This window comes from Hyla sarda, chromosome 4 (assembly GCF_029499605.1).
Source record: "Hyla sarda isolate aHylSar1 chromosome 4, aHylSar1.hap1, whole genome shotgun sequence".
Classification (NCBI taxonomy): Eukaryota; Metazoa; Chordata; class Amphibia; order Anura; family Hylidae; genus Hyla; species Hyla sarda.
Genome location: NC_079192.1, coordinates 163,459,471 through 163,477,873, shown reverse-complemented (window position 1 = coordinate 163,477,873; position 18,403 = coordinate 163,459,471). Strand labels below are relative to the sequence as shown.

The 18,403-nt window shown below is 45.7% G+C and overlaps 1 protein-coding gene across 1 annotated transcript in view; it reads left to right on the top strand.

Moving 5' to 3' along the window:
• Positions 1–18,403, top strand: part of LOC130368624 (dual oxidase 1-like) — a 174,849-nt gene that overhangs the window by 20,147 nt on the left and 136,299 nt on the right. Inside the window, exon 2 of the mRNA XM_056572557.1 lies at positions 16,805–16,869. Coding sequence (XP_056428532.1) covers positions 16,806–16,869 — 64 coding nt within the window. The 5' untranslated portion in view covers position 16,805. The remainder of the gene's footprint in view (positions 1–16,804; positions 16,870–18,403) is intronic.

Sequence of the window (18,403 nt, the reverse complement as noted above, 5' to 3'; positions counted from 1 at the left end):
CGAAAGCCACCTTAGACCTTTCAGTGGGAAACAGGTCCGACATCATCTCCAGATGCAGGGAACATTGGGAAAGAAAGCCACGGCAAAACTTAGAGTCCCCATCAAATTTATCCGGCAAGGATAAGCGTATCCCAGGAGCGGCCACTCGCTGCGGAGGAGGTGCAGGAGCTGGCGGAGGAGATGACTGCTGAAGCTGTGGTAGCAACTGTTGTAGCATAACGGTCAGTTGAGACAGCTGTTGGCCTTGTTGCGCTATCTGTTGTGACTGCTGGGCGACCACCGTGGTGAGGTCAGCGACAACTGGCAGAGGAACTTCAGCGGGATCCATGGCCGGATCTACTGTCACGATGCCGGCTGGCAGGTAGTGGACCCTCTGTGCCAGAGAGGGATTGGCGTGGACCGTGCTAGTGGACCGGTTCTAAGCCACTACTGGTTTTCACCAGAGCCCGCCGCAAAGCGGGATGGTCTTGCTGCGGCGGTAGTGACCAGGTCGTATCCACTAGCAACGGCTCACCTCTCTGGCTGCTGAAGATAGGCGCGGTACAAGGGAGTAGGCAGAAGCAAGGTCGGACGTAGCAGAAGGTCGGGGCAGGCAGCAAGGATCGTAGTCAGGGGCAACGGCAGAAGGTCTGGAAACACAGGCAAGGAACACACAAGGAACGCTTTCACTGGCACTAAGGCAACAAGATCCGGCAAGGGAGTGCAAGGGAAGTGAGGTAATATAGGGAAGTGCACAGGTGAAAACCCTAATTGGAACCACTGCGCCAATCAGCGGCGCAGTGGCCCTTTAAATCGCAGAGACCCGGCGCGCACGCGCCCTAGGGAGCGGGGCCGCGCGCGCCGGGACAGAACAGACGGGGAGCGAGTCAGGTAGGGGAGCCGGGGTGCGCATCGCGAGCGGGCGCTACCCGCATCGCGAATCGCATCCCGGCTGGCAGCGGGATCGCAGCGCCCCGGGTCAGAGGACGTGACCGGAGCGCTGCAGCGGAGGGAGTGAAGCGAGCGCTCCGGGGAGGAGCGGGGACCCGGAGCGCTCGGCGTAACAGTGTGTGAGCACTACCAGGATAACACTTCCGATATGCAAGTTATATGTTGACTCATATAGTAAAATGGCATTGAGAGGAGATATGTAAAATACATATATGTGACTAAAGTTGAGGCAAATCAAAACACAGAATCAAGGATAATAGTAAGGCCTGATAAGGTGCAGGGCTATCATATGCCTAATCTTCCCAGGTTGTTGAAACACAGACGGAATTAAGATATAAGGAAAAGGATATGGGTATTACAACACATAGGCCCGGACTGTGTGAGAGGAAAACTATAGAGATTTTCCAATAGCAACCAATGGAACTAAAGTGAACTCTCTCCAGTTTTTCTCTCACAGATTGATAAATCTGGGCCATAGTCTCTATGTATCAAGTGCACTGTGAGAAGTCTTGGGCATAAATAGAAGCCCAACTATGACATGAATTCTGATGCAAAACAATGAAGTGTGCTAGAAATAAAAAAAAGGAGAGAAAAAAAATGGGGAGAAACTAGGAACCCATGGCAGCATGTATTGACAGCAGGGGCGTAGCCATAGGGGGTGCAAAGGTGCATAAGGGGGCCCCAAAGCAAATCATCCCCAACAAAGGACCAGTATTATAATATGCTCCAAGATATGCCTATGATTGAAAGAATGGAAGGTGGATGGAGCTGATGGAGATGAGAAAATAAAATAGTAACAAAAACAGCAATTCTGGAAGTGGGTCATCAAGAGGCCCAAGGTGTAACACAAGATTTACTCCAGTCCTCTGGTTGTAAGAAAAGGGAGAAAGTACTGTAGCTGTGGATAGCTCAGTGGCCTATCTAGTGAAGATTTCCCACTAGAGATGAATGAATTTTTGAAAAATTTGATTTGGATGATTCGTAAAATTTTCCCCAAAAAATTTTGGTTTGGTACAAATTTATTTGTGGCAAATTGCTATTAAAAACGGCTATTTTGGGGCTACAGAGAGCCTCAATAGGGGTGTAGAACACTTTGCCTTGCCGTAACACGTAATACTGTTATTCAGTATGACATGCAGATTAGAGGCGTTGCTATTAGAATCACTGTTGCAGAACGGCACAATGACAGAGCCAGGAGGTGGCATCAGTATGAGGAGACCATATGGCATCAGAATGACACAGCGTGGAGGTGGCGGCAGCATGAGGAGACCATATAGTGGCTGAATGACCCAGCTTGGAGGTGGCAACAACCTGACAAGACCATAGGGCATCACAATTGAAAATATTAAAGATATTTTTTTAACATTTAAATTGAAGATTTCAAATAGATGAACCTAAAAAGTTTTATTTAATGTGCCAGCAGCATGGGCAGACCACATGGTGGCAAAGTGACACAGCCTGGAGGTGGCAGCAGCTTGAGGAGACCATAATCTGGCAGAATGACACAGCCTGGAGTTGGCGGCAGCAAGAGGAGACCATATAGTGGCTGAATGACACAGCCTGGAGGTGGCAGAAGCATGAGGAGACAATATAGTGGCTGAAGGACACAGCCTGGAGGTGGCAGAAGCATGAGGAGACCATATAGTGGCTGAATGACATAGCCTGGAGTTGGCAGCAGCAAGAGGAGACAATATAGTGGCTGAATTACAACAGCCTGGAGTTGGCGGCAAAACGAGGAGAACATAGGGTGGCAGAAAGAGACAGCCTGGAGCTGGCATCAGCATGAGGAGAACATATGGTTGCAGTATGAGACAGCCTGGATCTGACATCAGCATGAGGAGAACATATGGTGGCAGAATGAGACAGCCTGGAGGTGGCATCAGCATGAGGAGAACATATGGTTGCAGTTTTAAATGTATTTATTTATTTTCCTTCCCCTTAAACCGCAGCCACATAATCAAGCAAGTGTGTATATGGAGCTTAAATTCAGGAATGACACAGGAAGTGATAATGACACAGGAAGTGACGTGCACAACAGGGAGGAACTTTGTATGCATTTGTGTATTTATTCGGCATAATATATTTGTCTTGAGCAGACCTTGAGAAAGGCTACACAGCCAAATCGCATTGGTCCATGTTTTTAACATGATTTGCTACCCTGATGATTTTTAAGAAGACAAAATAAAAGCTTGCGTTTCATATCTACTGATGTGTCTGGAAAAGCTGAGGGATCTTCACTCCAAGTGAGTTACTCCTTTCTTCTACGTACCAGATTGGTCCTTAACCCCTTAAGGACGCAGGACGTAAATGTACGTCCTGGTAAGGTGGTACTTAACGCACCAGGACGTACATTTACGTCCTAAGCATAACCGCGGGCATCGGAGCGATGCCCGTGTCATGCGCGGCTGATCCCGGCTGCTGATCGCAGCCAGGGACCCGCCGGCAATGGCCGACGCCCGCGATCTCGCGGGCGTCCGCCATTAACCCCTCAGGTGCCGGGATCAATACAGATCCCGGCATCTGCGGCAGTTCGCGATTAAAATGAACGATCGGATCGCCCGCAGCGCTGCTGCGGGGATCCGATCATTCATAACGCCGCACGGAGGTCCCCTCACCTTCCTCCGTGCGGCTCCCGGCGTCTCCTGCTCTGGTCTGTGATCGAGCAGACCAGAGCAGGAGATGACCGATAATACTGATCTGTTCTATAAGTGAAAAATCCCCTCCCCCAATAAAAAAGTAAAACGTCCTTTTTTTCCTATTTTACCCCCAAAAAGCGTAAAAAACATTTTTTATAGACATATTTGGTATCTCCGCGTGCGTAAATGTCCGAACTATTAAAATAAAATGTTAATGATCCCGTACGGTGAACGGCGTGAACGAAAAAAAATTTAAAAAGTCCAAAATTCCTACTTTTTTAATACATTTTATTAAAAAAAAAAATTATAAAAAATGTATTAAAAGTTTTTTATATGCAAATGTGGTATCAAAAAAAAGTACAGATCATGGCGCAAAAAATGAGCCCCCATACCGCCGCTTATACGGAAAAATAAAAAAGTTATAAGTCATCAAAATAAAGGGATTATAAACGTACTAATTTGGTTAAAAAGTTTGTGATTTTTTTTAAGCGCAACGATAATATAAAAGTATATAATAATGGGTATCATTTTAATCGTATTGACCCTCAGAATAAAGAACACACGTCATTTTTACCAGAAATTGTACGGCGTGAAAACAAAACCTTCCAAAATTAGCAAAATTGCGTTTTTCGTTTTAATTTCCCCACAAAAATAGTGTTTTTTGGTTGCGCCATACATTTTATGATATAATGAGTGATGTCATTACAAAGGACAACTGGTCGCGCAAAAAACAAGCCCTCATACTAGTCTGTGGATGGAAATATAAAAGAGTTATGATTTTTAGAAGGCGAGGAGGAAAAAATGAAAACGTAAAAATTTAATTGTCTGAGTCCTTAAGGCCAAAATGGGCTGAGTCCTTAAGGGGTTAAAAGGGTGGCCCCACACAAGAAACTCTCCCTATTTCCACTTAAAAACCCTGGGAAATGGCAGTGTTTATAGTGGGAAATAAGGAGAAATTCCTGTGTGGGGCCATCCTTTTTAGGGCGACACTTGCCTAAAAGGGAATTAATAGCGTGAGTAGGGCCTTACAGGGGAAGTTTTTACCCCCACCGGTTACAATGGACCATCCGTTGTTCCCTTTGACCTTTTAGAGGTCTTTGCATCACATCAATACTTTGGTGGTGTAGGTGGCACATGGTGTTTTTTGCACACCTTTCTTTTTCTTAGATATAAAAAAAATTGGGGTCCATGTATTTTATCCTAAGAAAAGTTAAATGGGCACTGTTAGATATAAAAACTTTTGATATGTCGTAAAGCGTGCAAAACCAACAGGTTTTGCAATTGCTTTCAGTAAAGAATTTTCAGTATTTCATACAGAAAAAGAGGTGGGGGCACGTGCACCGGGGTTGCAAGGACAGGGAGGTGAGTTACGTGCTGGGATTCGCATGTGGGCACGTCCCGCGATGCGAATCCCAGCCCCGCCGGCAGCAGGGACATGACAGAGCGCTCACGGCCAGCGTGTCTGGGCGGAGCACGGATGTTACAGTACCCCTCCTTTGGTCTCCCCCTCTTCTTTGGAACTCAAAAAGTTCCCCACTACATGAGACCAAGGGGTTTCTGGAATGGGCAAAGGCTGTAAGGGACTTGCAGGCTTCTGTGGTGGAGTCTTCTGTCTTCTAAGGTGACCAACTGGCAAGAAAGAATGTCCCCTATTCCCGACTTTATGTCTGAGTTTAACAGGCAAGATATCACAGTAGGAACAAGACAGTGATCTTGGCAATATTGACCTTAAGAAGTGATTTCACCAGATTTCCAGTCAAGTTGTGGAGAATGACCTTGAAGCCAAGGAAGACCAAGAAGAAGCTCCAAAGTACAATGTGGTAGCACATATAACTCAATTTTTTCCTTATGCAAATTTTCTACTTGCATGACGGGGGGGGGGGGGGGGTTGTCTGTGCAAAATTGCACCTTGCAGTTCAGATTTTGTCCATTAACAGAAGAGATGTAGAAGGGCTTGGCAAGACGAGACACTGGAAGACAGTGTTTATGGACCTGGGAAGCACCAATGAAGTTACCAGCGGAACCAGAGTCCAAAAGAACAGAAGCGATAAAAGATGACTTAGCAGAGGAAAATACTTGAACCGGGGTGGTCAAGCGAGGACAGGTAATATTAACATCTAAGGAAGCCACTCCTATTTGTCCAAGTTGAGAGTGTTCTCCCAGACGGAGGAGACAATATAGTGGCGGAGGACTTATAGAACAGTCTTTGAGAAAGTGCTCCGGACTGGAACAATATTGGCACAAATTCTCATTGCCTCTACGGGATTTTTCCTGCTTCATTAAGTGAAAATGGTCCACTTCCATAGCCTCTTTGGCAGGAGGCAAAGTAGACAGTGGAGGTGGATGTTGGAACATGGGTTCCAGACGAGGTAATCGCCATGTTCGGGCAGGTTCTTTTTACAAAGGAAGTTCTTCCTGCCTCTCGGTAAAACGCACATCTATTCGAGTGGCTAAATGAATAAGTTTGCTCAGGTTATTAGGAGAATCTCGTGCCGCGAGATCATCCTTGATTCGAGAGAAAAGTTCTTTTTTAAAGGTAGCACACAAGGCCTCGTCGTTCCAAGAAAGTTCAGAGGCAAGAGTGCGAAACTGAACCGTGTAGTCGCCAACGGAGGAGTTCCCTTGGCAGAGGTTCAGTAGAGCCGTCTCTACAATCCCAGAGAGGAGTAGCCCAGGCCAAAGCTTTTCCATACAGCAGACTGAACACAAACGCCACTTTAGCACGCTCCGTCGGGAACAAATCTGCAATGAGTTCAAGATGGATAGAACACTATGTCACAAAGCCTCTACACAGCTCTGGATCTCTGTCATACTTTGGACAAATGAAGCTTGGTCTGCTGAGCCATGATGGTGGAAAGATCCGAGACAGCTGGCAAAGGCACCCCAGCGGGATACATGGCCTGATCTTACTGTTATGGTCACTGAAGTTGGTGGATCCTCTGGGCCTTTGTGGATGATGATGTCAGCCATGCCGGGGAGCGGAGTCTAAGGTGCCGCTGGTTTTCACCAGAGCCTGCCGCAAAGCGGGATGGTCTTGCTGCAGCAGGCGGCACCCAGGTCTCAATCGCTCGTCCACACAGGTAGCTGGGAGATTGCGTGGCACAGAAGGAGACTGGCAGGACATGGCAAGATGGCCGTAGGTCAAGGCAGGAACCCAGGTGCAGGGTAGGTAGGTAGCAAGGAACAGGTACACAGTAACAGAGACACAGGACTTTAACTATGGCAATAGACAACCAAAGATACGGAACCAAGGGAGGAGCTGATATTTAAGGACCAGGGTGCAGGTGTAGACACTTGTCTAAATGAGCACTGGCCCTTTAAGAGTGAGAGCTCTGGCGCACACCCACCCTAGGAGGTGGGGGCATGTGCATCGGGGCTGCGAGGACAGGGAGGTGAGTGACGGGCTGGGATTCGCATGCGGGCGCGCCCCGCGATGCGAATCCCAGCTCCGTCGGCAGCGGGGACATGACAGAGCGCTCATGGCCTGCGTGTCTGGCCGGAGCGCGGATGTTACACACAGCCCGCAGCAGCACTGCTGGAAATCTGAGTTTTAACAATCATATGCCTCCAGCTGTTGCAAAACTATAACTCAAAGGGTGTGTGGGCATGCTGGGAGCTGTAGTTTTGCAAAAGCTGTGAGCACACAGTGTGTGTGTATAGCATAAAACCAGAAAGGAAAGGGTTACAGATGCTGACTCGCCAGACCAGTGACTGAGGAGAGTGAGAGAGGGGGAGGAGGGGTGTGGTTATCACCTGAGGAGAAGAAAGGAACCCGCCCCCTGCTTCTGGTCGACAACATTAAGATTATTAAGAAATAAAGCTAATTCTGAGAAAAATATAGGTCATAGACACAGAAAAATTACACATACATGATCAGGATGAGATACTGAGCAACACATAACAGTTTTATTTTGTATTTTTTTGTGTGATCTCACAGGCATCCTTTAAGTTTTAGATAATGCATATCCTCAATACTGGATGCAGAGGAAGCTACTCATCAGCGACTGTAGACTCAGGCTGCTACTGATGGAGCTGGTACTGCTCCTGTCACCCCACCCCTCCCCAGCAGCCATGGAAGTGGAAGGTGAGCACAGAGGGTCCCCAGGCCAACTTACTATGTAGGATGCCTCTGTAGTAGGTCAGTTTGTCCTCCCTCTCAGTGGTTGTAAAAAAGGCACCCATTTTGTGCCGGTAGCAAGGGTCCAATAAGGTAGAGAGCCAAATGGTAACAATTCGGTGGTCAAAACGCAAGCAACTGTGCATGCATCATGCCATTTATGCAACTGACTCAGAGCGACTCCCTGCCTCCATCTCCACTGCATACTGCCACAGTGTGTCTGGGTCCTCTGTCTTGTCTTCCTCCTAACCCTCTAGCTCCTCTGGCTGCTCCTGCTCCTCCTCTCCTGTCAGATGACGAGAAAAACCACCCATCTCGCAAAACCTAAACTGTGCTCCACTGTGCCCCTCCCTCCCTCCTCCTTCAGTTCAGCCCCCACAGGGCTCATGTGGCTGTGAGATGTAGGTGCTACATCTCCAGTGCACTGACAAGCCATTGATTCCAACATGTGTTGTAGGAAATGAAGCAGTGGAATGACGTTGTTCATTCCGTAATCCTGGCAACTGACTAATAATGTGGCTTCCTCAAAGGGCCTGAGCAAATGGCAGGTGTCACTTATAAGCTGCCTCGGGTTGACATTGAAGTTACACAGGGGAGTCCCCCTATCTGCTTGGATCATCAAGAAATCGGTGATGGCTTTTCTCTGTTCGTATAGGAATCGGAATTCCAACATGTGAAAACGTCGCAAATCAAACTATGTTGATTTGGCAAAAAATATGGTAGCTCTGCTACGCAACCTGTATTAGGCACTGTAATCAGGTGACTATGGCTCTTCGTGCTCACCCTAACTGGCCCCTGTTAGCTTTACAGTTGTTGTACAACCAACTGCTCAGTACAAAATCGTTGTGTAGCAGAGCCCAGTGCAGTACTATTAGGCACTAATAGCAGGTGGCAATGGCTTTTACTGCTCTGCCTGACTGGCCCCTTTAAGCTTTAGAAATGCTGTACACCACTGCAGCAGTGGAGTTGCTGTGTATTAAAACCAAAAGTGTACTTTCTCTCTCTGACAGTGCTTTTATGCAGTGATTTGGGCTTGTGAATCGCTGCTGTCAAGCAGTTTTTCTTTGCAACGTACACAATGCTCTATCTCTCCCTGCAGTGAAACGCTCTCTCTGAAATAAAATGCTGAAGTGACTGGCCGCAAGATGGCTGCCGATTATATAGGGCTGTGACATCACAAGGGTGGCTGGTTGCTGATAGGCTACATACTGCATGTGACTCAGGGTCATCCCGCCTTGCCGCCTTCCCAGAGTTTGTTGCCCCATGTATTCACATGTGGATCCACCATTTTAGATGCCTGGGAGCCTGGACCGCACTAAATGGAGTTTAATGAAGTGATTTGTGCAATTGAATCACGGCGATATTTGGATTAGTTGCAAATCAAAATTTATAACAAATTCGGATTTGTCATATTTGATTCGCTCATCCCTATTTCCCACTCCCAGGGACGCTCCAATGCTCAGAAGCCATGATATATAGAGCCCAGAGCCATGGAAGCATGTACTAACATGGGGAAAGCATCCTTTACATGCCCCTCAAACCTCCTCACTAAGAAACTACTTCTACAGTAGAGGTGAGTGAAGCCAGGCAGCACATAAACTATCTACAGTAACTAATGAACCATACTAAGGGCTCTTTAAAAGAGGCACATCCTCAGTTAGTTTACATAAAATTGTTGGCCCCCTTATTTGACTATGACTGTCAGAGGTAAGACACTCAATTTGTATCATGGCAGATGGGGCCCTGTTCACAAGTGCTGATGAGTCTCCTGCATCAATCTTCACACACACAGCATGGTAATGAGTTAAGTGTAAGATTTGCTTAGGGTTTAAGAAGCTTTTTAAATTGATTATACTCCAAAAGTGCAGATATAGGGTATGTCTGAAACAAACAAACATGATTTACACCACAATGCTGTTGCAATAAGAGTTAACCATACCTGCTACCTGCCAACCCAATTTAACTAATACACTGCTCAAAAAATAAAGGGAACACTAAGATAACACATCCTAGATCTGAACGAATGAACTAATCGTATGAAATACTTTCGTCTTTACATAGTTGAATGTGCTGACAACAAAATCACACAAAAAATTATCAATGGAAATCAAATTTATCAACCCATGGAGGTCTGGATATGGAGTCACACTCAAAATCAAAGTGAAAAACCAAACTACAGGCTGATCCAACTTTGATGTAATGTCCTTAAAACAAGTCAAAATGAGGCTCAGCAGTCTGTGTGGCCTCCACGTGCCCGTATGACCTCCCTACAACGCCTGGGCATGCTCCTGATGAGGTGGCGGATGGTCTCCTGAGGGATGTCCTCCCAAACCTGGACTTAAGTATCTGACAACTCCTGGACAGTCTGTGGTACAACGTGGCGTTGGTGGATGGAGGGAGACATGATGTCCCAGATGTACTCAATCCGATTCAGGTCTGGGGAACGGGCTGGCCATTCCATAGCATCAATGCCTTCCTCTTGCAGGAACTGCTGACACACTCCAGCCCCATGAGGTCTAGCATTGTCTTGCATTAGGACAAACCCAGGGCCAACCGCACCAGCATATGGTCTCACAAGGGGTCTGAGAATCTCACCTTGGTACCTAATGACAGTCAGCTACCTCTGGCAAAGAAGCCCCCCAAACAAATGCCACCACACACCATTACTGACCCACCGCCAAATCGGTCATGCTGGAGGAAGTTGCAGGCAGCAGAATGTTCTCCACAGCGTCTCCAGACTCTGTCACGTCTGTCACATGTGCTCAGTGTGAACCTGCTTTCATCTGTGAAGAGCACAGGGCGCCAGTGGCGAATTTGCCAATCTTGGTGTTCTCTGGCAAATGCCAAACGTCCTGCACGGTGTTGGGCTGTAAGCACAACCACCACCTTTGTACGTCGGGCCCTCATACCACCCTCAGAGAGTCTGTTTCTGACCGTTTGAGTGGACACATGCACATTTCTGGTCTGCTGGAGGTCATTTTGCAGGGCTCTGGCAGTGCTCCTCCTGCTCCAATTTGCACAAAGGCGAAGGTAACGGTCCTGCTGCTGTGTTGTTGCCCTCCTATGGCCTCCTTTACTTCTCCTGATGTACTGGCCTGTCTCCTGGTAGCGCCTCCATGCTCTGAACACTGCGCTGACAAATACAGCAAGCCTTCTTGCCACAGCTCGCATTGATGTGCCATCCTGGATGAGCTGCGCTACCTGAGCCACTTGTGTGGGTTATAGACTCCGTCTCATGCTACTACTAGAGTGAAAGCACCGCCAGCATTCAAAAGTGACCAAAACATCAGCCAGGGAGCATAGGAACTGAGAAGTGGTCTGTGGTCACCACCTGCAGAGCCACTCCTTTATTTGGGGAGTCTTGCTAATTGCCGATAATTTCCACCTGTTGTCTATTCCATTTGCACAACAACATGTGAAATTGATTGTCAATCAGTGTTGCTTCCTGAGCGGACAGTGTGATTTCACAGAAGTGTGATTGACTTGGAGTTACATTGTGCTGTTTAAGTGTTCCCATAATTTTTTTGAGCAGTGTATAATGCAAATGGAAAACTGAGATCACCTTCAGTGCCAAAATAAATTAAGAAATATTTATAAAATGATAGAACCTTAATGTGTTGTCGCTTGTAAAAATGGATCAGCTGGGCAATGGTTGAAGTTTTTCTGACACTTTCAGTAAGGTTTTGCATTGGAGTATTGTTCTTTGTACTAAGCCCTTTCTACTATCTTTCTGTCTTTGTTTCATTTTTATGTTTATACTCATGAAAATGGTGAGAATAAGCAAGATGCCAATGGCAAAGTGTAGTCACCAAAACACCAGATTTCATAGTACTAAGAAAATGTTTATTTTATTGTGAATCCCAAAAACTTTTTTTTTTTTAAACCCACATAAATGAAGTAGCAGCATCCAGAAAGAAAATGTGCATTTGTGAGGGAGGCAAGAAATTATATTTATATAAATCTCCCCTCAAACCTTAAAGGGGTATTCCAGGAATATTTTTTACTTGACTATGCTACAGGGGCTGTAAAGTTAGTGTAGTTCATAATATAGTGTCTGTACCTGTGTGTGATGGTTTACTCACAATTCTTATGTGATTTTCCCCCCAATATTTATTTTTAACAGCATACAAAATGACTGTTGTCTCAGATTTTTCCCAGGTTGCAATGTGGCCGAGACCTGACTCACTAGTCAGCTGATGACAGGTAGCCAGTCTGCTTCAATGGGTGGAGCGATCACTTGGTGAGAGAAAGAACAATCTGCAACTAATTGTATTTTTGTAACAGCTGTAAGCACCCTGATTGAAAACCACAGGTCTTTTGAATGGATGCAGCTCATTTATGTTTCAATGGGATTTGTAGGCAAAAGAAGAAAACTCAAACAGGAAATACCTATTCACAAAAAGCTAGCCACAGTGTTATGGTAATCTCACAACATAGCCATTTAGACAAGACAAGCGCAGATCCTTCCTAAGCATGTCCATTACTGTCTGCCAGGTACGTACTAAAATCACCTTATGGTGGATAACCCCTTTAAAGAAAAGTAAAAAATGTACCCAGTCAATTGTAATGCACCACAAATAAATGCTGCAAAATGCATGCAAGTTCTCAATATTGGAATGTGACACAAATGACTGAACAAAAAATATCAAATACACATGGGGAGGAACCATGGGGAACAGGGGAAGTAGAAGTTCTTCCTTTATATGTCCTATTTCTTTTGAATCCTCTTCTGGCTTTGGCATATAAATTGCAGTGGCAGTTTTCCCACAAACAGCGGAAAAATACCTGTGTGGAAACCTAGCCTAGGAAAGAATAAAGGTGATTGTGTGCAGTTATGGGCACAAATGGAACATGTTTACAAACAAAACTTCAAGTAAAACTAAAAATGTGCCATAATGTTTGTCAGTGTAGTGTCCATAGCACAAAGGTGCTACCAGGAGACATGCCAGTACATCAGGATACATGGAGGAGGCCATAGGAGGTCAACAACCCAGCAGCAGGACCGCTACCTCCACCTTTGTGCAAGGAGGAGAAGGAGTAGCACTGCCAGAGCCCTGGAAAATGACCTCCAGTAGGCCAGAAATGTGCATTTGTCCACTCAAACGGTCAGAAACAGACTCCATGAGGGTGGTATGAGGGCCTGACAGGTGGTGGTTGTGCTTACAGCCCAACACTGTGCAGGATGTTTGGCATTTGCCAGACAACACGAAGATTGGCAAATTCGCCACTGGCACCCTGTGCTCTTCACAGATGAAAGCAGGTTCACACTGAGCTCATGTGACAGATGTGATAGAGTTTGGAGACGCCGTGGAGAACGTTCTGCTGCCTGCAACGTCCTCCAGCATGACCGGTTTGGCGGTGGGTCAGTAATGGTGTGGGGAGCCCTCCGTGTGCTTGCCAGAGGTAGCCTTACTGCTATTAGGTACTGAGATGTGATCCACAGACCCCTTGTGAGACCATATGCTGGTGCCGTTGGCCCTGGGTTCCTCCAAATGCAAGACAATGCTAGACCTCATGTGGCTGGAGTGTATCAGCAGTTCCTGAAAGAGGAATGCATTGATGCTTTGGACTGGCCCGTCTGTTACCCAGACCTGAATCCGATTGAGCACATTTGGGACATCATGTCTCGCTTCATCCACCAACGCCATGTTACACCACAGACTGTCCAGAAGTTGACGCCTCCTCATGAGGCATTGTAGGGAGGTCATACGGGCACTTGGAGGCCACACACACTACTGAGCCTCATTTTGACTTGTTTTAAGGACATTACATCAGAGTTGCATCAGTCTGTAGTGTGGTTTTCCACTATGTAAAGACGAAAGTATTTCATACGATTAGTTCATTCATTCAGCTCTAGGATGTGTTATCATAGTGTTTCCTTTATTTTTTTGGGCAGTGTATGATACAGCAATTACCGTATTTATCGGGGTATACCACGCACCGGCCTATAACACGCACCCTCATTTTACCAAGGATATTTGGGTAAAAAAAGTTTTATACCCAAATATCCATGGTAAAATGAGGGTGCGTGTGTGCGCGTGTATACCCCAATACATCCCCAGGAAAGGCAGGGGGAGAGAGGCCGTCGCTGCCCGCTTCTCTCCCCCTGCCTTTCCTGGGGTCTAGAGCCCTGCTGCTGCCGCTTCTCTCCCCCTGGCTATCGGCGCCGCTGCCCGTTCTGTCCCCCTGACTATCGGTACCGGCGCCCCATTGCCGGCGCCGATAGCCAGGGGGAGAGAAGCGGCGCCGACAGCCAGGGGGAGAGAAGGGGCAGCGGCACCCATTGCCGGCGCCGCTGCCCCGTTGCCTCCCCCCATCCCCGGTGGCATAATTACCTGGGTCGGGTCCGCGCTGCTCCAGGCCTCCGGCGTGCGTCCCCTGCATCGTTGCTATGCACGGCGCGGCGCACTGACGTCATACGCCGCGCCGTGCAGCGCATAGCAACGACGAAGGGGACGCACGCCGGAGGCCTACAGCAGCGCGGACCCGACCCAGGTAATTATGCCACTGGGGATGGGGGGAGGCAACTGGGCAGCAGCGCCGGCAATGGGTGCCGCTGCCCCTTCTCTCCCCCTGGCTATCGGCGCCGGTACCGATAGTCAGGGGGACAGAACGGGCAGCGGCGCCGATAGCCAGGGGATGAGAAGGGCCGGCAGCAGGGCTCTAGACCCCAGGGAAGGCAGGGGGAGAGAAGCGGGCAGCGACGGCCTCTCTCCCCCTGCCTTTCCTGGGGCGGTATCGGCGTATAACACGCACATAGACTTTAGGCAAAAAATTTTAGCCTAAAAAGTGCGTGTTATACGCCGATAAATACGGTACTCTGCATAGACACAACACAGTGCCTATGTTCTCCTGGCATTTGCCAAACTGAGACTGATTCATCAGACTTGGCATATAATTAAAAAAAATGAGCTCACCCCAATCCATGCACAAAGCCTCAGTTTCCTTTTCACTTTTATTGTTCCATTAAACTTTTTCAAGACACTATTTATCCTATCATCCATCAGACTACCAGGTAGGGAAATGTGATTCATCACTAAACAGAACATGTTTCTACTGCTCTTTCTTTACATCATTACATCTGATGCTTGGCATTGTGCAGAATGCTTTAAGGCTTGCACGCAGCTGCATGGCCATGGAAACCCTTGCTATGAAGCTCCTGGTGCACAGGTTCAGATTATGTGATGATGTCACGTGTTGTACCACAATGTTTTGTATTAGGACTGACAGGTCTGGGGGACCAATAAGCTTGAAGCCTGCCCCTTCAGATATAAAGGCGCTGTTACCCAATCATCGCTCTCTTTCCCTTGGGATATGACAGCGAGCGGAGCTCTGTGTATACCTGCAAGACAAATCTAGGCCTGAAGCCTGCTAACTTCAGCCAAATACAAAACCGTGAGTTCAATCTTACTCAATCCTAATCCTACGTGACTGCTGGACCGAAACAATTCCCCTAAATCCAGTGGAACAGCGTAAAGCAATTACTTCAAGCTTATTCCCTACAAGGTCCCAACCAAACCTGTGAGGAACCTAAAGTCCGGTTCTCTGTAAAGACTGTTACTACCTTTAACCTGCATAAAATCTGCAGCAAAGTTATCTTCAGTTTACTAAGATTCCGGTTGTGGACAATCCTTTATTCCTTCCTATCGTTCCTGGGACGGGTGGCGGTAGGACAGTTAAGGGTTAATCCAACACTCTTTCATCACTGCACAGCTACACACTACCTACCCTACACCCCCAAGCTAACACATAGCACTAAATTTACAACTGGGTGTTAGCCTCTTCTTGTCAATAGGATGTGTCTTTGTACACTGTGACACTGACAGCACCGACTGAACATTGCTTGCCAGTCTGACTAAGGAGACGTCTTATTGACATTAGTATTGGTAACAAACCATTATCAGTTCTTTCATATATTTTCTGAAAAGCACAGAAATGGCACAATGCAAAACTCTAAGAAACAGTGCTCTAGATTTGTTATGCATTGCTACTGATTTAAACTATTGAGCTACAGCTGTAGTCCAAAGCAATATTTTGTCCTGATTTAGTAAGAGTTTTTTTTTTTTTTTTAGTGTGAAATATTATTTCAGATTTGTATGAATCCACTCTATTTACTATGGGGATGCACAGGTAGTGGAGAAAAAGAAAGTTCTGACCATCTTTGTAGTGGTGAGAATTTTCAGCCAGATTGGTTTGGTCTAATATCATATAGCCATGGCTATTTTTCCTGCTTTTTAGCGATTTTGGTGTGAAAGTCGGGGGTGTTTTCTTTTTGTGGCACACATTTTGGTGCAAATTCTGTTGCAAACACAATTGTGGTGCACAACTTGATAAAAAAACATTCAGGAGCACATTAGTCAACCAGGGCCCCAAGCAGAGTTGTATGCATTCTTGTGGCTTACAGCTGTCACTCAAGAGTTAAAATCAATCTTGTAGCACTATAAAAGTCATAGTGTAGTATTGGCCTTATGAGGGCTATGAGTATTTATTAAAACTTACATGTTCAGAGAGCTTTTGTTTTTGTACAGAGTTGAATGTATTTCCAATGTAGCTAAAAATGTCCATGCTATTCCCCAACATTTCTTTTTCCCAATTCAATCTCTATTTAAATAGTATAACTTTGGTATGGGATATATTGCTGGTCACTTATGATTGATCATTTGTCTGAGAAAATTGCTGCGTGCTAGGAATCTGCCTCTTCCAGGACCACCAGCTAGGCAAAAACTACATTGGAAGTATTTGATGTAGGTTACGTGAACACTCACATTTTCTCAATGTACTAAGTGTGTATTTCCTTTTCATATGGAGGAGATCAAGAAGTGGTGATCTGTGGGGGCTCAGGTACCATCTAAACAGCAGTGGCTAAAAAACTATTTGCCCATACACATTAGTTATAAAACAGCCAAATGTGATCAACCATGAGCTGTCTGCTTTCATTGTAATGTGTATGAGCAGCTGAAGTTGTACAACGCAGTTTGTTTCACATTGCTATGCTTTCTTTTGTATCTTACCAGCAAATATGTTTTTCTTCTGTTATGCATTATTCTGTCACATAAAATTATTCAATAACTTAACTGTCCACCATGTTTCTTTAATCCTTTAGTTCATTTTTTTTTTTCAGCATGAATTCCAAACTTGGGCTGATTTGTGCTTGGCTTTTCCACGCAGAGCTCTGGAGGTTTACATGTAAGTATATAAACAATAAACAGTCAGTTGTAAATCCACACTCAATGTAATATAAGGACCTCACATTGTGCCATATAGTATTGTATACATGTCTTGTAACACATGCTTTATATATATATATATATATATATATATATAATGGATATATATAGATATATATATATATATATATAGAGAGAGAGAGAGAGAGAGAGAGAGAGAGAGAGAGAGAGAGAGAGAGAGAGAGAGAGAGAGAGAGAGAGAGAGAGAGAGAGTGTTAAGGAGGAGCAGCACTCTGAGAAAAAGAAATTCAGGTAGTGGGTGCAGGTCAGTTGCAGGGGCCCCGGTCCTGGGTCCAACAAGGTAGGTAGAGAAGGAGGTTGACTGCAGCACACCAGCGTATTCAGTACAAAATTGTAGCTTTATTCCATAAATACAAGGATAACGTTTCTGTGGTCTCAACACAGGCTTGATAATGGGGGTGTGAGACCACAGAAACGTCCTTGTATTTATGGATTAAAGCTACAATTTAGTACTGAATACGCTGGTGTGCTGCAGTCAACTTCTATCTCTCTCTCTCTTTTTATATATATATATATATATATATATATATATATATATATAGATACATACATACATACAATGGGGCTAAAAAGTATTTAGTCAGCCACCAATTGTACAAGTTCTCCCACTTAAAAAGAGGAGAGGCCTGTAATTTTCATCATAAGTATATGATGAGAATGAGAAGAAAAATTCATAAAATCACATTGTCTGATTTTTAAAGAATTTATTTGCAAATTATGGTGAAAAATAAGGATTTGGTCAATAACAAAAGTTCATTTCAATACTTTGTTATATACCCTTTGTTGGCAATGACAGGTCAAACATTTTTTGTAAGTCTTCACAAGGTTTTAACACACTGATGCTGGTATTTTGGCCCATTCCTCCATGCAGATCTCCTCTAGAGCAGTGATGTTTTGGGGTTGTTGCTGGGCAATACAGACTTTCAACTCCCTCCAAAGGTTTTCTATGGGTTTGAGATCTGGAGACTGGCTTAGCCACTCCAGGACCTTGAAATGCTTCTTACGAAGCCACTCCTTCATTGCCTGGGCGGTGTGTTTGGGATCATTGTCATGCTAAAAAACTCAGCCACGTTTAATCTTCAATGTCCTTGCTGATGGAAGGAGGTTTTCACTCAAAATCTCACGATACAAGGCCCCATTCATTCTTTCCTTTACACGGATCAGTTGTCCTGGTCCCTTTGCTAAAAAATAGCCCATGATATTTCCACCCCCATGCTTCACAGTAGGTATGGTGTTCTTTGGATTCAACTCAGCATTCTTTCTCCTCCAAACACAATGAGTTGTACTGGCTTAAGCAGGGGACTCGTCTGGTGTCTGCATGATTGAGTCCCCGGCTGCATAGTGTGTTACTGATGGTAGCCTTTGTTACTTTGGACCCAGCTCTCTGCAGGTCATTCACTAGCCCGCCCCCCCCCCCCCCCGTGTGGTTCTGGGATTTTTGATGATGAAGTCAATATTATGATGATTTAGTA